This window comes from Podarcis bocagei (genome assembly GCF_964188305.1).
Source record: "Podarcis bocagei genome assembly, chromosome: 2".
Classification (NCBI taxonomy): Eukaryota; Metazoa; Chordata; class Lepidosauria; order Squamata; family Lacertidae; genus Podarcis; species Podarcis bocagei.
Window position 1 is genome coordinate 23644060 of NC_138126.1, and position 20609 is coordinate 23664668.

Sequence of the window (20609 nt, forward strand, 5' to 3'; positions counted from 1 at the left end):
TAGTGGCTGCAGAGGGCGGGCGGGCGAGCACAGGAGCCCAGGAAAACTGCAGCTGGTGCTGCTGCCGCTCGGACTGCTTTTTCCACCCCTGGGTGGCAGGACACCCATCGGGGAATGAGGCAGGTGCAAGGATGCGCAGACGGAACCGGCGTGGGAAAGTCGCCCGGGAGCACCCGCTTTGCATGCAGAAATGCGAACCCAGCGCGGGAAGGGCGAGACCGTGTCCTGGAGTTCCGCCGTCGCTCCGTGGGTTCTTCCTTGCGGAATAGGAATCTCCCCTGCGGGAGGAGGGAAAGCGAGCTACTTTCGCTTTCCGCGCGTGCCCCTGCTTCCAGCGTGCACGTGAGAAGGGGCCAGAAGCGAGCCCTGCAATCTCCAGCCTGGGTGTTGCTGCTGTTTGGGTTCCTCGCCTCGTCGCCCTGCAGAGCCAGCCCAGGTATGTGAACTTCCTTTTTTAAATGAAATTTGGGAGATGCTGTGGGAGAGCGATCCCTGCAGAGGCTTGGGAGGAAAGCCCTTGTGTGGGCTTTCACTAGCAGAACTCATTACAGTGGTACCTCAGGTTACAGACGCTTCAGGTTACAGACTCCGCTAACACAGAAATAGGACCTCAGGTTAAGAACTTTGCTTCAGAATGAGAACAGAAATCGCATGGCGGCAGCAGTGGGAGGCCCCATTAGCTAAAGTGGTGCTTCAGGTTAAGAACAGTTTCAGGTTAAGAACGGACCTCCGGAACGAATTAAGTTTTTAACCCGAGGCACCACTGTAGTTGGCGGGGCGCAGCTGGCAGGCGTGCAGGGAAAGGGGAGGCCACCAGTAAAGCCGTGCAGCTCCCCCACTCGCTGGGGCGCCCCTGAAAGGCCAGCGCCCTGTGGGAAAGACGGCTCTGGGGGTCAGCTTCCTCTTCTGTAGCCACAATGTTGCCTTCATGGGACTCAAAGGAGGATGTGGGGAAATCTGAAACTAGTTGGTTTCGCTTGTCGTTGGATTTTCTCCAAACCATAGAGGAACAGGAAATCCTTTCAGGGTCCTTGACTTTTTGATCTAATCTAAATGTTAGTTCATGAAATTTGGGGGAAATAAAAATATATATTAAGAAGCCCCTCCCCCCCAAAGTCCCAAAGTAGAGTTGGAAGGGACCCCTAGCGTCATCTAGTCCAGCCCCCTGCAATGCAGGAATCTCAGCTAAAGCATCCATGACAGACGGCCACCCAACCTCTGCTTAAAAACCTTCAAAGAAAGGAGAGTCCACAACCTCCTGAGGGAAGACCGTTCCACTGTCAAACAGGTCTTACTGTCAGAATGTTCTTTCTGATGTTTCGTCGGATTCTCCTTTCTTGTAACTTGAAGCCATTGGTTCGAATCCTACCCTCCAGAGCACAGGTGGCTTTTCATGCGTGGTCTCTGGCTTCGAGAAAGCATCATGCAATGGAGGCTTATCTAGAATGCGGAGCGTGATGTTGAGTAGAGATGTGGGGGAGGGGGGAGAGAACCTGGGGAAATTGGAGTGATGGTGACGCAATTTACCTAAATAAATAAAATATGGGTCTTTGTCAGAACATAAGAAGGACCCTGCTGGATCAGAGCAATGGCCCGTCTTGTCCAGCATCCTGTTCTTCTCACAGTGGCCGGCTGGATGCCTGGGGAAACCTGCAAGCGGGACCTGAGCACAGGTTCGAATCCCCACGACGGGGTGAGTTCCGGTTCCTCCGTCGTAGCTCCTGCCAACCTAGCAGTTTGAAAGCACGCCAGTGCAAGTAGATAAATAGGTACCGCTCCAGCAGGAAGGTAAACAGCATTTCCGTGCGCTCTGGTTTCCATCACGGTGTCCCAATGTGCCAGAAGCGGTTTAGTCCTGCTGGTCACATGATCTGGAAAGCTGTCTGTGGACAAACGCTGTCTCCCTCGGTCTGAAAGCAAGATGAGCGCCGCAACCCCATAGTCACCTTTGACTGGACTTAACCGTCCAGGGGTCCTTGACCTTTACCTACCCTCCAATAATTTGCCCAGTCCCCTTTTAAAGCCATCTAAGTTCACAACCATCGCTGCTCCCTGTGGGAACAAGTTTCGCGTCTTCATTATGTGGTGCGTGAAGTATTTTTTTAAATCGGTGCTGAATCTTCCAGTATTCGGCTTTGCTGGGTGTCCACGAGCTGCAGTGTTACAAAAGAGGGAGGAAATGTTCCCCCCCTATCCCCTTTCCCCCAAGCTTATCAACTTTTATCAGGTCACATCTTAGTCACCTTTTCTCTGAACATAAAAAAAGTTCCAAAGGCTGCAGCCCATCCTCACAGGTGTAACCGTTCCTTACCTTCATCCCTTTTGGTTGCCCGTTTCTGAACCTTTTCCCACTCCACAATACCCTTTTTGAGGTGAGCTGACCAGAATTGTATTCTGTATTCCTAAATATGGCCACAACATAAGATTTCTGTAATGGCTTTAGGATATTGGCAGTTTTCTTTTCAATTCCTTTCTTCATGATCCCTAGCATGGAATTTACCCTTTTCACAGGCACAGCCAGCGGCGTAGCGTGAGTTGTCAGCACCCGGGGCAACGCAAGTAATTTGCGCCCCCTAACCCGGGGCAAGGCACGTAATTTGCGCGCCCCCTAACCTGCGAGTTGCCGCTGGCGCTGCCGCCCAAACGACGCCGCTTGCCCGGAGGAGGAGGGGGGCAGAGAGGCGAGGAAAATGCAACGGCCCAGCAGCGGAGGCGGGGCTGTGAGGAGGGGCTGCCTGGCGCGTCCTCCGCGGAGAGCGCTGAGAGCTGCCCCCTGCCGGGCGCCTTCAGCCCGGACGCGCGCACAGCTCGTCGGTTCCGCGAGACATGCGGCTCTGCTACAGCCTGCGCCCGAGGCTCTTCGGCAACTCCGGAGGCAGCGAGCGCGCCCCCCCCAGATGTTGCGCCCGGTGCGGCCGGACCCCCTTGCACCCCCTCACGCTACGCCACTGGGCACAGCAACATCTCCATCAAGATGAACCCAAAGTCTTGTTCCTGTTAATTTCCTGGCTGTTCAGACCCCATGAGCATATATGTAAAGTTACGTATTTTCGCTCTGACATACCTCACTTTTAACACTTGTTTACAACGAATGGCATTTGCTGGTTCCCCACCCATTCACCCAGGAGGAGAGAGCCTTTTGGAGTTCTTCAGAATTTCTTTTTGTTATAACAACCCTGAACAAGTTAGTACAGTGGTACCTTGGGTTAAGAACTTAATTTGTTCTGGAGGTCCGTTCTTAACCTGAAACTGTTCTTAACTTGAGGTACCGCTTTAGCTAATGGGGCCTCCCGCTGCCAGCACACGATTTCTGTTCTCATCCTGAGGTAAAGTTCTTAACCCGGCGTACTATTTCTGGGTTAGCGGAGTCTGCAACCTGAAGCGTCTGTAACCTGAGGTACCACTGTATTATAAACCACAAACTTTGTGCCACGAGGAAATGATTATAGTCTTTTTAAGGTTCCACAATACTGTCAGTCTTTTGAAAAGCAGCATTCTCAATGCTGGGTCGAGTTGACAACTTTTAAAGCGTATTCTGCACCTGCCTATCTAAACAGTTTCATGTGGTTAGCAGGTGATAAACGTTTTGCTCCGTGCCAGGGAGATATTTCACTTGGTGACATCTGTAGAGAATAGATATTTTGGCATCACAGACCACTGTTCAATGGAAAGGAATGGGCTGGTCTCTCTGTCAGCTCAGCAAAGGGAGACAAGATGAGCACTATTATTCCATCTTCAGAGGGGTTATAGGAGGGGTTCTGTCTCAACTCCCGCACTTCTGCAAGTTGCACTAAAACGAAACCGTTATTGCGGTTGATGTGGCAGTAAATGGTGGCTGGTACCAAAAACAGGTGTTCACACGGTTTGCAGATAAACAAGGTCTAAATAAACTTCACGCAGCACATCTCTTTAACGCACGGATGCAAGAATTTTAAACTGTATCAAAATACAGTCTCTAGCTGATAGCCAATGTGCAATAATAGCCAGATAACCTATCACCTGTTTGCTAATAGCCTGGAATTTCCCCCCTCCAAACTTGTAGAAGCGTTGTTTAGAGTATAGAATGTTGACCATTGTTTTGTTCATTTCTAGGGAGTCTAGTTCTCTCCTTTTTCAGTTCTATAAGTTTAAGGAGTTTTTTAGATCCTGTTTGTTTGTAGCGTGATGAGAGGACCGTGATGTCTTGTTCTGTTTTGCTAACTTTTGAGGTTTGTTTTTTAAGAGATTTTTTCTCTTTTATGCAAGCTCCTCTAGTGACCACTTTCATTGCATCCCATAGGAGGGGAGTTGTTATATTGTCTACATTGTTTTCCTTGAAGTAGTTTTGGAGAGTTTTTGTGAGACTCTCTCTAATTTGTTTATTTGTGGTTAGGATGGGACTGAAGGAGCTTGATGGGGTGGTTTGCGTTCCCTCTCCTGTTTTAATGGTAACTTCTACTGGGGCATGGTCTGTGATTTTAGTGTTACCTTTCTTGTTTTTAAAACATTTCCGTGCACACACGCAGTGCATTATCTCATAGGAGCAAATATATTCTTGTCCATTGCCTTGCAACAAACAAAAGCTGCAATTCTGCATTTACCTGGTGGAACGGAGAGAACCAGTGGGACGCGGTTGCCTCTGGAAGTAGGAAGGGCAGGGAAGGACGTACTGGGCTGTGTGTGTAAGTGTGTCTCTGTATGGCAAAGGGGGCATTGATTTCAGCAAGTTGTTGTTGTTTAGTCGTGTCCGACTCTTCGTGACCCCATGGTCCAGAGCACGCCAGGCACTCCTGTCTTCCACTGCCTCCCGCAGCTTGGTCAAACTCATGCTGGTAGCTTCGAGAACACTGTCCACCCATCTCGTCCTCGGTTGTCCCCTTCTCCTTGTGCCCTCCATCTATCCCAACATCAGGGTCTTTTCCAGGGAGTCTTCTCTTCTCATGAGGTGGCCAAAGTACTGGAGCCTCAGCTTCACGATCTGTCCTTCCAGTGAGCACTCAGGGCAGATTCCCTTAAGAACGGATAGGTTTGATCTTCTTGCAGTCCAGGGGACTCTCAAGAGTCTCCTCCAGCACCATAATTCAAAAGCATCAATTCTTCGGCGATCAACCTTCTTTACGGTCCAGCAAGTTAGACATCCTCAAAGAAGCACAAAAGTCCACAGAATTGTTTTGGGTGGTGATACTGGGCCCCAGTGGTCATTTAGTGCTAGGGGTGCTTCTGTTCAAAATGCTCAGTGAGATCTTGAGAAGAGGAATGAAATCAAGGAAGCTCCCAAAAGAGGAAATGTTCCAAGTCGTGAGTGACACAAACTGGCTGCCTATGTTTTCCAATCATGACAAAGAGGCAAAATTTCTAGGTACCCTAAACAACTATGCCCTAGAATGGCTGGAAAAGGTGGCGACCCTGGATTTAGTCTTCAGTGGCACCCAGGACCTGGTGCAAGATGTAAGTGTTGTTGAGCCAGTTGGGAAAAGTTACGGTAGTGTTATTAAATTAAATATACATGTCAATGGCTGATTGCCAAGAACGCAGTCACATTTGATTTAAAAACAGGAAATGTCGCCAAAATGATGTGGTTGCATTTCAGCTTCCTTTTTACCAGTCAGGAAGGTTAAATCGCTCTCAAATGCTTGGGTATTTTTTGTTGTTGTTTTTAAACCCAATATTAGAAGCTGAGGAGCCACCAAATTCTAATTGTATTACGATAAAAGAAGCAATAAAAGACAGTTAAAAAATTACACAAAGATTTTATGTAGACATGCATTGGACCACCTGAATGAAGCTCATGGATCACTCGTGGTCTGCGGACACAGTATGGGAACCCCTGCTCTAGTTGATAGGCAATTTCCAGTGTTAGTAATATTCAGAATAGAGTCATTGCTTTAAGCCCATTGGTTTCAGTGGGTCTTCTTGGAATAAGGTTCAAATTGGTGTCACCCGAAGGTGTTGACAAATGGTTGCAGTCCAGTGTTTGCTGTGTTGGGTGGGGCCTTTTCGTATCTGATATTTGCTGGGGATTTCAGCGAGAAAATACAGTTGCAACACCGTTCTGTAGCATAGAATATAGGAATGCAGGAGCAGAGCAGGCAAGCAAAGCACTGTTGAAAGGTTTTGGTCTCCTGTGCTTGTAATTTAAAGCTTTCTGTTTTCGGGTCCTGTCCGTTGTACCGCTTGCTGTTGTTAGTGGCTGGTGTTGTTGTTGTTGAAATTTATAATTGATGCTTCAAAGGAGCTCAGGGTGGCAAACACCAAGCATTAAAATAATAAAACATCTTTTAAAAAAAATTCCCATGCAGACTGGGCAAGATCTCTATATAAAAGGCTTGATGGAAGAGGAAGGTCTTCCTTGAGCTCCAAAAAGGCAACAGAAGTGTAGTTTGTTTAGTAATGCTAAACGGCCTCAGCCCAGGAACGACCTGAAGGAGCGTCTCCACCCCCATCGTTCAGCCCAGACCCTGAGGTCCAGCTCCGAGGGCCTTCTGGCAGTTCCCTCATTACAAAAAGTGAGAGTGGCTGGGTAAACCCAGCCAGATGGTCGGGGTATAAATAATAAAATTATTATTATTGTTGTTGTTATTATTATTATGATGCTTGTCTTTAATGGGGAATTTCAATCCAAATTCATTCTTTCATGGGGTGGGGGAGGCTATGCAGGCTTTCCTCTTATCCCCCCCCCCCTTTTCAATAACAAAATAATGCTATTTTGCAATTAAATTAAAATGAAAAACAGCCGGTGGGAGGCTTTTTAGGGTTGCAAACACCAGTGTGGTTTGGCCGAGCTGTGGAGCAACTTTACCAACACAAGAGTGGTTGTAGCTGATCTGGTGTGTGTGTGTGTGTGTGTGTGTGTGTGTGTAGAGCAGGGCAGTGGCTGTGTGGATACATTGGGAGGAGTGCAGTATTTGCATCTTGTCACCCACCTGCCCTGCCCAGATTAGCTTCAGAGACGCAGATGTTGGAGGGATAGTTCTGCCCCACCCGCTGTGTCTGGCGGGAGGGGCTTTCCTGGTCATTCTCCTAAGTGGGACCCCCCCCCCCGGGCTGTCTTCCCCTGATGCGATCAGCAGCCAAAATTCTCTCCTCAACTATTAACATTAAAGGCAGAGGAGCTCTTCCCCTCCGGAGCAATTGGCCACCTGAGTGGGACCTAGATGTTTCCTCTTGCCCATTATTCATAGACAGGGCGCGGGTGGCGCTGTGGGTTAAACCACAGAGCCTAGGACTTGCTAATCAGAAGGTCGGCGGTTTGAATCCCCGTGACGGGGTGAGCTCCCATTGCTCAGTCCCTGCTCCTGCCAACCTAGCAGTTCAAAAGCACGTCAAAGTGCAAGTAGATAAATAGGTACCACTCCAGCGGGAAGGTAAACGGCATTTCCGTGCACTGCTCTGGTTTGCCAGAAGCGGCTTAGTCATGCTGGCCACATGACCCGGAAGCTGTATGCCGGCTCCCTTGGCCAATAAAGCGAGATGAGCGCCGCAACCCCAGAGTCAGCCACGACTGGACCTAATGGTCAGGGGTCCCTTTACCTTTTTATTCTTCATAGAATCATAAGAGTCATCTGGTCCAGCCCCCTGGAATGCAGGAATATGCAGCTGTCCCATACGGGGCTCGAACCCGCGGCCTTGGTATCATCAGCACCATGCTCTAACCAACTGAGCCAGCCAGCCTTTATTTATCTACTCTTCCCCCACCAGCCTCCCTTCCTCTCCCAGAAACACCCCATGCCCTCCACCTGCTTCAGACGGTGGTGTTCCACAATGCCAGTGACACAGACATCGAGGGCGCTACTTTTCTGGGAGACGTGGCGGTAGTTACGTTGGATACCAACACCTGGAAGTTCAAGTTCCTCCAGCCTTGGGGCGTAAGCGGCCTCACGCCTGAAGAGTGGGACGGTCTGCTGAAGATTATCAAAGGCTACTTCCTAGGCTTCGTACAAACCATCAACAAAATGGTCACGTTTCTCAAAGGCAGCTGTAAGTATCGCCACTGGTTCTGTTCTTCTAGGAGTGCTGTGTCTCCTTGGTGAAGAGATCATCTAAATCAGGGGTAGGCAACCTAAGGCCCGGAGGCCGGATGCAGCCTAACCACCTTCTAGATCCAGCCTGCGGACAGTCCAGGGATCAGCGTGTTTTGACATGAGTAGAATGTGTCCTTTTATTTAAAATGCATCTCTGGGTTATTTGTCGGGCCTGCCTGGTGTTTTTACATGAGTAGAATGTGTCCTTTTATTTAAAATGCATCTCTGGGTTATTTGCGGGGCATAGGAATCCGTTCATATTTTTTAAAAAAAAATATGGTCTGAGGGACAGTGGACCGGCCCACGGCTGAAAAAGGTTGCTGACCCCTGATCTAAATGGCTTGGGCCCCTCAGCCTCTACTGGGCTGTGTGTGACAGGAGATTCCTCTGTTATCTGATTCCCCCCCCCCCAGCCCCATATTCTCAGGTTTGGTCCTGCTCTCTGTGTGTATAGAGTTGCATTGTGGGTATTTCTAGGTCAGGGACTGGGCAGAGGAGGAATGGTGGAGACCGCCTCCCCAGCCTGACCCTTCCAGAGAAGAAGAAGAAGACAGTTCAGAATTACAACAGGGGTTTGAGGGAGATCACAGCTCAGAGGCAGATGAGTGGAAAATAATGGGAGAGGAGGAAGAGGAAGAAGCGCCAGGGGGGAGACAGCTGACGGACACAGTGTCTTTAGAAAGCATTCCAGACCCTCCCTCTCCCAGAACCTGGCAAACCCTTCCCAGCACTTGTAGCGATGAGTCACTCGGGACAACGCCATTGCCCCAAGAGGCTGCATTCCCAAGCCTCTCTCTGTGAATATTGAATAGAAAACAGCTGGTAAGGCCTTTTCCTGTCTTGTCCGTTCCTGGCAACCTGGCATGGGGGTTGGTTGCTCTGCCGCCTGACAGCGTATCATGGGCCCCTGGTCTCTTGCAGGCTTTGGAACCCAGTGCCCTCAAGGCGCTTTGGACTAAAACTCCCATCAGCCTCAGGGAACACAGATTTGTTTCATATATTTTTTTTAACCCATCCAAGTTGGTGGTCATCACTCCATTTTGTGGGAGCCAACTCCATAATTTAATAATGCACTATGTGGAATTCATGGGAATTGAGGGGGTAGAGAGGGTGACCCCAATCCCTGCAAATGTGGGGGTTAAATTCATGGAAGTTGGGAGTGCAGAAACATCGGGAGAGCTGAGAGTTCCCACCACCTCTGCCTTAGAGGCGCCACCATTTCTGTACATCTTTAGCAGAAGCTCGGACCCGACTTAATATATCTGTCTTTTGGGAGCAGGAAATAATTTGCTGTGGGAAGCCCCCAGATCCTAAGCCAGAAGAGCCTTCTGCTGAATGTAACATATCAGAATGCGCTGCAAAGTTTTGTTCATTTTACTTCAAAATATTTATATACCACTGGATTGGGGGTGGTGGAGGGGGGGGACCCTCAAACAATAAAATAACATAAAAAATAAAAACTGCAGAGAAAGGTCCTGTATCTTCACCTTCTAAGGACTCCCTTTCCATTTCTTTTATACCCCCCAATAACTCATTTCAACACCCAGATCCTTTCGTTGTGCAGTCCTTGATATTTTGTGAGTCCACGTCCAACGTCACGACGAGGGGCTTCTACGACGCTGCCTTAGAAGGAGAATCCATTGTCACCTTCAGTGCAGATAACGGCAGCTGGGTTGCTCTGCAGGAGAATGCGATGGCTGCCTATGTTCAACAGATCCTGAACGGTGACAAGGGCACAGTTGCAACTCTACAGTTCTTTCTGCTGAGCCAGTGCATCAGAGCTCACAACACCTTCCTTGAGACCGGAAAGGAGGCTGTGCAGAGGCAGGGTGAGACTGGAAACTAGCAATTTATTTACTTCCTTTTTCTATTTGCTCCATGGAACAAAGGGCAGCACACGTTCTTCCCCCTAGAAATAAATGAGGAAAAAACTCACAGGCGCTACGCTTCCCAATTGCACAGACTGGAAGCTTCCCACTCTTGGGCTAATAATCCACTTTCAAGGGGGTCTGTGGTTTTGAGCAAGAACTCCAGCAATCTGCTCCTGCTGCTCACCCATATTTGATCTGAATTACACTTTGGCCCTTTGATCATGTCACAGCAGAAGGATGTGTCAGAAGTGGGATTTGAACGCACACCCCCATTTGGAGACCAGAACACCCAAGAGGTGGGAAGGAATCAACCTTGAGTCTGGTGCCTTAGACCACTCGGCCATCCTGATGGGCAGGGAGACAGGTGGCGCTGTGGTCTAAACCCTCTTGGGCTTGCCGATCGGAAGGTTGGCAGTTCGAATCCCCTCAATGGAGTGAGCTCCCGTTGCTCTGTCCCAGCTCCTGCCAACCTAGCAGTTCGAAAGCACGCCAGTGCAAGTAGATAAATGGGTACCGCTGCGGCGGGAAGGTAAACAGTGTTTCTATGCGCTCTGGCTTCCGTCATAGTATCCTATTGTGCCAGAAGCGGTTTAGTCATGCTGGCCACATGACCCGGAAAGCTATCTGTGGACAAACGCCGGAAAGCGAGATGAGCGCCACAACACCACAGTCACCTTTGACTGGACTTAACCGTCCGGGGGTCCTTTACCTCACCTTTTACCTTTACAGCTGAAGCTAAAACAGGGCTACTTCAGTTACCTTGATGAGGTCCTGAAACAAGTGTGGGTAAACCTGTGACGCTCCTGACGATCCTGAACTACATCTCCCACTGCCACTTGCCATTGTTATGCTAGCTGGGGCTGATGGGAATTGTAGTCCAGCAAAACAGGCCCCAAGGTTCCCCACTCCTCTTCTGAAGCCTCTAAGCTAATAGTCGGAACTAGTTCTGTGAAAGAACAATCCCTGCACATTTTGCTATGCTCTGCCTCTAAAGTCCGAGGCAGTAATGCTGTGACTTTGAATCCCAGTTGCTGGAAGCCACAGGCCAGGCAGGTGGAAAGCACTATTGTGCTCAAATCCTGATTTCGGGTTACCCCACAGGAATCTGTTGGCTGCTGTGAGAACAGGATACAGGGCCAATCCAGCAGACTGTTTTTGTTTGGAGAAACAGGAAGAGAGACTGCCACCTTACCTGTTCTTGACCACACACCCACCCACCCACACCCCAGTTTGGTTTAATAGGTATTAAATGTGTTGCACATCCCACCTCAAATGACCCCAAATGTAACGACACATAAAAAGCATAACCTCCTACACAGCTGAGTCTACTTGCGACTCTTCTGTACACAAGACAGGGAGCTGACTGCATGCAGCAATCTCAAACGGGTGCCGCATATTGGAGATTCATTCCCCGTGTCTGCAGTCATGGGATTGTTGTCTTTCCCATGACGGTGTAGGTTTTCATTCTGCAGAGTGGGAAGTGACAGAGACAGGATGTTTGTGTTACTGTGTTCCGTGAAGTGGGACTATTGTCCTTTGTTCTTTCTCTTTGCTATCTGATGCTAGAGAGAGAGAGGGAGCCATGTTGCAGTGCTCCGCGTGTGTTTATATGTAAGTAAAGTAGATTAGCCAAAATGCTGAGTTGCTGAGGTCTCTTACACAAGCTGTGAAGTTTCTGCAGTGTGCCGATGTCTCCAAGGCATCAGTCGCTGTGATGTTCGGGCAGAAGAAAGCTTTTGAAGCTCCCAAATGATCGACCAGGAGCGAGAGAACATGCCAGTTGGGCATGTGTCTCTACCAGGGTCCTACTCGAGAGTAGGACGGCTCCTGACACCGCACACCCGGTGCTTGTGCAAATCATCTCAGATTCTGGGAGGCTCGGACCAGAGCATAGCGTGATATGGCTTTGTAAGCATATGTAACTTGCGTTCTGAGCTGTTCTGCTCTCTCAGTGTCGCCAGACTATGAGGTCTTCACCCACAAGACCCCGCCAGCCCCCGACTCTTTGCTGCTGGTTTGCCGAGTCACCGGCTTCTACCCACGACCCATCAACGTCTCCTGGCTGCAGGATGAGAAAGAGCTGCCCAGCTCAGACTTCAACTCCACCGAGATACTGCCTAACCACGACCTGACTTACCAGATCAGGAGTACTCTGGTTATTAAGTCAGCGGATGACCACAGATACGCTTGCAGGGTGCAGCACATCAGCCTGGGGGTGAAAATCATCCCTTGGGGTAGGTACTTTGGGTATAGAAAAATATTGCACGTCTCTGTTAGGAAGAGAGTGGCACGCATTAGCTACTGCTTTATTTTTGAATGGCAAGGGATGGCAGCGATAATTCCCACACCCCATCTCCTTGCTGGTCCTTATTCTGCTAAAATTGTTTCTGGGGTTAGCTGGAACTTCACCACAAATGAGAAGTTATTTTGAAAGAAAAAGAAAAGTTCCTATCTTGATTACTGAGCCAACTTGTTTACTGAGCCAGCCTGCAAAGATTATAGTATCTCGAGCCTTTCAGTGGGCAGACAATTGCAGAAACCTCGCCTTTTTTGTTGACTCTTGAACCTCGCCGGGACGATTATGAAATACGAAGTGCTATTTCTGCTGTTTGGTTACATAACATGATTGGTTACTGCATGCACTTCATAGATATTTTCAGCTCTCCCCAGGAACAACTTTAACCAATCAAAGTGAAGGTTTCACCACAGTTGGGATTTGTGGTTGCAGAGAGGATTAGTACATTTTTGTTGTTGTTTAGTCGTTTAGTCGTGTCCGACTCTTCGTGACCCCCTGGACCAGAGCACGCCAGGCACTCCTGTCTTCCACTGCCTCCCGCAGTTTGCTCAAACTCATGTTCGTAGCTTCAAGAACTGTCCAACCATCTCTTCTTCTGTCGTCCCCTTCTCCTTGTGCCCTCCATCTTTCCCAACATCAGGGTCTTTTCCAGGGAATCTTCTCTTCTCCTAAGGTGGCCAAAGTATTGGAGCCTCAGCTTCAGGATCTGTCCTTCCATTGAGCACTCAGGGCAGATTCCCTTAAGAACGGATAGGTTTGATCTTCTTGCAGTCCATGGGACTCTCAAGAGTCTCCTCCAGCACCATAATTCAAAAGCATCAATTCTTCGGCGATCAGCCTTCTTTATAGTCCAGCTCTCACTTCCATACATCACTACTGGGAAAACCATGGCTTTAACTATACATATCATTTATTTACATATTTTAGTTCATGCAATGCATGCACCGCTTGATTGTAAACAGACAAAGAAACAAACCCCACCTCTCAAAGTGGTTTGCAAAGAACCGAAAACAATTATTACTGTTGTTACTATTATAATTTACTTACATCTCACCTTTTCCCCAAACCAGGATGCAAGGCAGCTTACACAAATTAAAACAGGACAAATAAAATGCAGAAAGCTAAAAACATAGAAAAGGTCATCATTAAAGGTTAATTAAATTCTAAAATATATAAAGCAATGTGAAGAACAGGATCTATTAAAACACAAACAATAAAAACAGTGCAGCACTATTAAAAGTCCTTTCCTTAAATATCTGTTAAATCCCAAAGGTCTGTTGGAACAAGAAAATCTTTTTCCAAATTATTACAAATCCAACCAAATTACATTTAATACAGTTTTTTGAAATCAGGTTTCCCGCTCCAGTTGCAAACATATGTCAATCGTTTCCTGCAATAGCTCCATCATTTATTTAGTGTCCAGTTGTCATCTTTCACTCTCAGTTACATCATCATTACAGCTGAATTCTTGTCCCTCTTTACAAACAGCGCCTCTGTTACATCTTATAAGTATAAAATCCATTTCATGTGTGTAGTCCTTCATGTACAATGGTGTTTCAGACCTGGCGGGCTGGTGTGGAGGACTCCCTGGTAACAGTGCCCCTGAAGGACCAGGTGCGCAGCCTGGGGGTCATTTTGGACTCACAGCTGTCCATGCAGGCGCAGGTCAGTTCTGTGTCCAGGGCAGCTGTCCACCAGCTCCATCTGGTAGGCAGGATGAGACCCTCCCTGCCTGCGGACTGTCTCCCCAGAGTGGTGCATGCTCTAGTTATCTCCAGCTTGGACTCCTGCAATGCGCTCTATGTGCGGCTACCGTTGAAGGTGAGTCGGAAACTGCAACTAATCCAGAATGCGGCAGCTAGACTGGTGACTGGGGGCAGCCGCCGAGACCACATAACACCGGTCTTGAAAGACCTACACTGGCTCCCAGTACGTTTCTGAGCACAATTCAAAGTGTTGGTGTTGACCTTTAAAGCCCTAAATGGCCTCGGTCCAGTATACTTGAAGGAGAGTGTCCACCCCCATCATCCAGCCTGGACACTGAGGTTTTTAATATTTGGTTGGTAGCCGCCCAGATTATTATTATTATTATTATTATTATTATTATTATTATTATTATTATTATTATTACTCCCTTCCATTGTTCAGTTCATTGCAGTGTTTATCTGGATGGTACAAGGTCATTTTCCATTCCTTCCGCTGTTCACCAACTAGAGTATGCGCTGCAGCCATAAATAACTCACAGAATACATGTCCAGTCTCCAGTATTAAAAGTTCTTCCTCTGTACACAGTTAAGAATAAAATCTTTCCTCAAATTTGGCCTCTTGCCAGATCTATTTGGCAGCCGTTCGTTCTTGTTGTTTTTCATTCATTTTCCAATCAGGCTTGAGCAGCACAGTGGGATGCAGTGAACTCCCCAGACCCCACTGGGGAACATTGCCAGGATGTGCCCTCATAAATCCGGGTTTCCCCCTGCCTGAACCTCCTCGCTGCCTGTGGGGGGCAACCGCCATTGATTTGTGACGCAAGCTGGAGACCTGGAACAAGAAATTCTTCACCTGCTGGTGGAAGGATAGCAAAGAGACAGCTTTGGGGAGGGACTTAGGGAAGGACTTCCAAAGTCTGGGAGCTGCTGCCGAGAAGGCCCTCTCCCGTGTCCCCACCAAATGTGGCCCTAAGGGTGGCGGGCCTTAGAGAAGGGCCTCCCCCAGAGATCGCAGAAGCTAAGCAAGTTCATATGGAAGAATAAGGTCTTTCAGCCCTGGTTCAACAGTTTGGTTGCAGCTTGATGGGCCAGTTGGAAATTTGGGGGCACTTTTCAAGGGACAGTAATCCAGACAGGATGCAACTAAGCAGAGGTCAAAGCTACATCCACCAGACCTGTGTCAACGATAGCATCCCAAGTGGTTTTCTCGGCAAAGTGCGGAACAAATTGTCCACAGCAGGCTGCCGAGTGGTCCGAATTCTCCTCATGTGGGCCAGCGTGCAGAAGACCCCTGACTACTCAAAACAGCCTTGCTGAACAGCTCCTCGCACTGACACTCTGTAGGAGAGGAAAAGTAATTTTGTTCGTTGCCCTCACTGCCACAGAGTAGGTATTCAACACTAGACTGTGTTCAGTTAGACTCAGCTTGGTTGTAGGGTGGAAACATCGTAGTGACTTGTTGTGGGTCTCCTCTCTCTCTCTCTAATCCTGTCGCCTTTTCTTTTCTTGTCTACCGTGTTCCCCAGATGGCAGAGGAAACAAGGCTGCGCTAAGTATAGAGATTGTCATTGCTTTAATAGCTGTAGTCGCAATTCTGGCAGGTGTAGTAATTTGCCGGCGGAGGAGACGTAGGTAAGTTTTCCTCTAATCCCTTTTCAAATGTTTGCGATTTACAAAGAGAGGGACGCAAGTGGGGGCCATCGCTAGCTCTGTGGCTTTCGGGGGAGATTCCCAGAGTTTCCTTTGCTTTTTCCCTATTGCATTTATTTATTTCATTTATACCCACACCTTTTCCCCCCAAGGAGCCGAAGGTGGCATACATGGTTCTTCCATAGCTGTCAACTTTTTCCTTTTCTTGCGAGGAATCCTATTCGGAATAAGGGAATTTCCCTTAAAAAAGGGAAAACGTTGACAGCTATGGGTTCTTCCCCCTCCTCATTTAATCCCCACAACAACGCTGTGAGGTAGGTTAGGCTGAGAGGCAGCGGCTGTGGCCAAGAGTCAACCAGCAGCAAGATTGATGGCTTGAGTGGGGATTTGAAACCATCTCTCCAAAGTCCCTAGTCACACTCTAGCCACTGTAAACACACTGGCTCTTTACTTTGGATCCAAAACTAGTGCTGGTATTGGTATTTGCAGGTAGAATCATAGAATCATAGAGTTGGAATAGACCACAAGGGCCATCGAGTCCAACCCCCTGCCAAGCAGGAAACAGGTAGGGGGCAGAGGAGGAATAACACACACACCGCCAAGTTGTAGCTCATCAGCTGCACAGATGAAAGAGCAGCCAAACTCGGAGAGCCATCTGAAAGTTACTCCGTTGTTTGTTTGTTTGAATTTATATACCGCCCTAGACCCGGAGGTCTCAGGGCAGTTCACAGAAAAGATCACAATATATAAAATCAAAATAATAATAACCCAATGACACTCACCCCAAAGGAGCCACATTTTAAAAGGGTATAGGATATCCATCAGATCAACCCAAGACCTGGTTAAAAAGGAACATTTTTGCCTGGTGCCTAAAGGTGTGAAGTGAAGGCATCAGGCGAACTTCCCTGGGGAGAGCATTCCACAGGCGGGGAGCCACTGCCGAGAAGGCCCTGTTCTCGTGTTGCCACCCTCCGGACCTCTCGAGGAGGCGGCACACGAAGGAGGACCTCAGAAGATGATCTCGGGGTCCGGGTAGGTTCATATGGAAAGAGGCGGTCCTTGAGGTATTGCGGTCCTGAGCCATTTAAGGCTTTATGTCAAAACCAGCACTTTGTATTGAGCCTGGAAACTCATTGGTAGCCAGTGCAGTCGGACCAGGATCGGTGTAATATGCTCAAACCATCTTGCTTTGGTGAGCAACCTGGCCGCTGAATTCTGCACTTCTGCTGGTTTCCAAACTGTCTTCAGAGGCAGCCCTACATATAACGCCAGTGTGGTGTAGTGGTTAAGAGCGGTAGTCTTGTAATCTGGGGAACCGGGTTCGCGTCTCCGCTCCTCCACATGCAGCTGCTGGGTGACCTTGGGCCAGTCACACTTCTCTGAAGTCTCTCATCCCCACTCACCTCACAGAGTGTTTGTTGTGGGGGAGGAAGGGAAAGGAGATTGTCAGCCGCTTGGAGACTCCTTCGGGTAGTGATAAAGCGGGATATCAAATCCAAACTCTTCTTCTTCTTCAGTAATCTCACCTTGAAGTTACTATTAGCAGCTGGGCAGTCCGTCAGCAAAAACTGTCTGGCCTCTGGCCACTTCAACGAAGCCATCACTAAGAAGCGCCCAGGACACGGTTAGGATGAGGGAGCAGAAATATGAGGACAGAAATCTGGCCTGATTCTCAGTAGGTCACAGAGAAAGTAAGTTCACACCGCATTCCAATGTGGTTGCAAATCACTGGGCCTTTGCCATATAACAAATTGCAAGCACTCAATTTCAGTGGTGAAACGTCAGCTACTAAGGTTGCTGAGCTGTGACTCCAGGGTTCCTGCAAGCAGGAAGTTGAGTGTGTCTCTTTGTGTTTGTGGGGGGTGGGTACAGTGGTGCCTCGCAAGACGAAAAGAATCCGTTCTGTGATTCTCTTCGTCTAGCGGTTTTTTTCGTCTTGCGAAGCAAGCCCATTGACGGATTAGCGGATTAGCGCTATTAGCGGCTTTTAGAGGTTTTTAGCGGCTTATCTGCTGATCGGATCAGCTGATAAGCGGCTTAGCGCTATTAGCGGCTTTTAGCTGCTTTTACCGGCTTATCTGCTGATCGGATCAGCTGATAAGCGGTTTAGCGGCTTAGAAAAGGGGGGGAAGGAAAAAAACCTGCAGGAACTCGCAAGACATTGTCGTCTTGCGAAGCAAGCCCATAGGAGATTCGTTTTGCGAAGCACCTCCAAAACGGAAAACTCTTTCGTCTAGCGAGTTTTCCGTCTTGCGAGGCATTCGTCTTGCGGGGCACCACTGTACTGGTTAGTGTCGAATGTCTGAACCATGCATTTAAATCTCACTGCTTCCTCCAAATAATCATGGGAAATCTACTTAGTTCAGGGTGCAGGGAATTATAGCTCTGTGATGGTAAACTACAGTTCCCATGATTTTTTTTGCCTGTGCGATGGGAAGAGCCATGCCTCCTAAAGTGTTAGGAGAACTGGGTTCGAATCCCTGCTCAGCCATGAGGTTTTTGGGTGACCTTGGGCCAGTTGCCATCTCTCAGCCTAACCTACTTCACAGGGCTTTTGTGTGGTTAAAACGGGAGGAGGCAAATCATAATAATAAATTTTTATTTATACCCCGCCCTTCCCGGTTCAAAAACTGGGCTCAGGGCGGCTAACAACAAATTTAAAACACTTAATTATAAAAGCAGCATAAAATACAGTATAAAAACATGAATAACAATAAAATTCAAAATTCAGAAATCAATTTAGGGGGAAATAAGCTTTAGATAATCCCCAGGGCTAGCTGGCTGAATTGGTCCTACTTGGGCCAGCGAGGAGACCAGGGGAGAATTAGCTGTGGGGTCTCAGAGTGGGTAATCTTCATAAAAGGGGAGGGGAAGAGAAGGGAAGGGAAATAAAAGATCAGGCTGAATTCACATTAAAGGCCAGGTGGAATAGCTCTGTCTTACAGGCCCAACGGAAGGAGGTTAAATCCTGAAGGGCCCTAGTCTCATGGGACAGAGCATTCCACCAGGTCGGGGCCATCACTGAAAAGGCCCTGGCCCTGGTGGAGGATAGTCTGACTTCCTTAGGGCCCGGAACCTCTAAACTATGGTTATTCATGGACCTTATGGTCCTCTGCAGGGCATACCAGGAGAGACGGTCCTGTAAAAAAGAACTACGGACGCTGCCTTGAGCTCCTTGAAGGAAAGGCAGGATAAAAATGTAGTGTGCCAATGAACAGGCCCAGATTTCTGCTCAGGATGAGCGACTCTCCCCACAGAGTCTGAACGCCACAGTCATGGTCTTTTCCTAAAAGGACATTATACCAATTTTAATTGGTTTCAGTAGGCAGGGGCAAAATTGGGTGGCAAACGCTAATCTTTACAGCACAGGGTGGCTAAATTCTAGATTACAACTTGCAGGGATTATTTCGAAGATTTCTGTGCTTAGACCAGCTGAAGCTCATGCAGTTTGAGCCGTAAATTCATTCATCACAAACTTGGGGGTCGCGCCCCTTTCATCCAGGTACATTTCTGATTGGCTTTGTTTTGAGAAGTGAATCAGAAAAGGGAGTTGGAGCCACTGCCGAAATCAAGGTTTGCTTGTGAATACCAGAGCGGGGAGGGGGTGGTGTTGCCTTCACACGCAATTTGTGGTTTTCCCCGAAGCAGCTGGCAGCCATTGTGAGGAAAGGAGATGCTGGCTTTTGGATATAATACTACTACTACTACTAATAATAATAATAATATATAATTTATACCCTGCCCATCTGGGTTTTCCCAGCCACTCTGGGCGGCTTCCAACAGAATATTAAAATACAATAACCTATGGTGCTGTGGGTTAAACCACAGAGCCTAGGACTTGCCGATCAGAAGGTCGGCAGTTGGAATCCCCGCGACAGGGTGAGCTCCCGTCGCTCGGTCCCTGCTCCTGCCAACCTAGCAGTTTGAAAGCACGTCAAAGTGCAAGTAGATAAATAGGTACCACTCCGGCGTTTCCGTGCGCTGCTCTGATTCATCAGAAGCGCTTAGTCATGCTGGCCACATGACCCGGAAGCTGTACACCGGCTCCCTTGGCCAGTAAAGCGAGATGAGCGCCGCAATCCCAGAGTCGTCTGTGACTGGACCTAATGGTCAGGGGTCCCTTTACCTTTATTAAACATTAAAAGCTTCCCTAAGCAGGGCTGCCTTCAGATGTCTTCTAAAAGTCCGGTAGTTGTTTTTCTCTTTGACATCTGGTGGGAGGGCGGGTGCCACTACCAAGAAGGCGCTCTGCCTGGTTCCCTGTAACTCGGCTTCTCACAGCGAGGGAACCGCCAGAAGGCCCTCGGTGCTGGACCTAAGTGATGTCAGGATAGCAGCCTAGTGCTTCTTTCCAGGAACAAGCCACTTAATTTTCTCTTCTCGTTTCAGGAGCTATGTAAACATCCGCTCAGCGGAAGGAACATCACCAACTGGAAGCTGAGGAAAAAAGAAAACCTCGCAGAACAGCAGAGATGCTGTCACTATCGGCATGCAAACGCTTCCGCTATAGAGGTGGCAAACTCTGGAGAAAGCCTGCTTGGGGCCTTGGAGGGATGTTGGCAGTGATTGGACTCCAACTCCCAGCAACTCCAACCAGTACAGAGGGCACCAGGTTGGCAAAGCCTGGCATAAGGCAGCATCGTGTTTCCAGCACAATTAGTCTTGCTGTAACGGTCAAATTATAACTTAAGGTTATGTGATCTTCAGTTGATTGCCTCAAAGCAGTATATAAATGCTTTAAAATAAGTTGATGAATTTGTGCTCAGTGTGAGGTGCCAACGTTTTGTTACAGGGTTGGTTTAAGACTTTTTTCTTCGCCCAGTGTATCTGAAGAAGTGTGCATGCACACGAAAGCTCATACCAAGAACTAACTTAGTTGGTATTTAAGGTGTTACTGGAAGGAATTTTTTTATTTTGACTATGGCAGACCAACACAGCTACCTATCTGTAAATGTTTTATGTATAAGTTTTAAAAACTTGATTGTGAACCACTTAGACTGCCTTATGTCAAGCAGCTAACAAATTAATTAGTAGTAATACTAATACAGTATTTATTTTCTATGAACTAACTAGTCCACGAGAGCTT

The 20609-nt window shown here is 48.2% G+C and overlaps 1 protein-coding gene and 1 long non-coding RNA gene across 3 annotated transcripts in view; both read left to right on the forward strand.

Annotated features, from left to right (window-relative positions):
• The window catches only part of LOC308581329, a 112451-nt gene that overhangs the window by 8711 nt on the left and 83131 nt on the right, over window positions 1–20609 (forward strand). The gene's annotated exons all lie outside the window — the stretch shown is intronic.
• LOC308580878 (antigen-presenting glycoprotein CD1d-like) lies at window positions 2–20339 on the forward strand. 2 transcript variants are annotated; one of them, XM_081183147.1, is made up of 6 exons: window positions 8–436; window positions 7678–7956; window positions 9548–9829; window positions 11824–12105; window positions 15400–15505; window positions 19913–20339. In XM_081183147.1, the coding sequence occupies exons 1-6, from the start codon at window positions 115–117 to the stop codon at window positions 19962–19964; spliced, it is 1323 nt and encodes a 440-aa protein (XP_081039273.1). In that variant the 5' UTR covers window positions 8–114; the 3' UTR covers window positions 19965–20339. The 2 variants fall into 2 exon arrangements, with proteins under 2 accessions (XP_081039274.1, XP_081039273.1); XM_081183148.1 differs by lacking the exon at window positions 15400–15505 and having other exon boundaries at window positions 2–436.

What these genes read in the sequence shown, in the direction of transcription:
- LOC308580878 (XM_081183147.1), top strand. Translation starts at nt 115, where the DNA reads ATGAGGCAGGTGCAAGGATGCGCAGACGGAACCGGCGTGGGAAAGTCG. An exon ending in GCCCTGCAGAGCCAGCCCAG is followed by an intron (nt 437 to 7,677) that starts GTATGTGAACTT and finishes TTCCCCCACCAG; the next exon opens with CCTCCCTTCCTCTCCCAGAA. An exon ending in GGTGAAAATCATCCCTTGGG is followed by an intron (nt 12,106 to 15,399) that starts GTAGGTACTTTG and finishes CGTGTTCCCCAG; the next exon opens with ATGGCAGAGGAAACAAGGCT.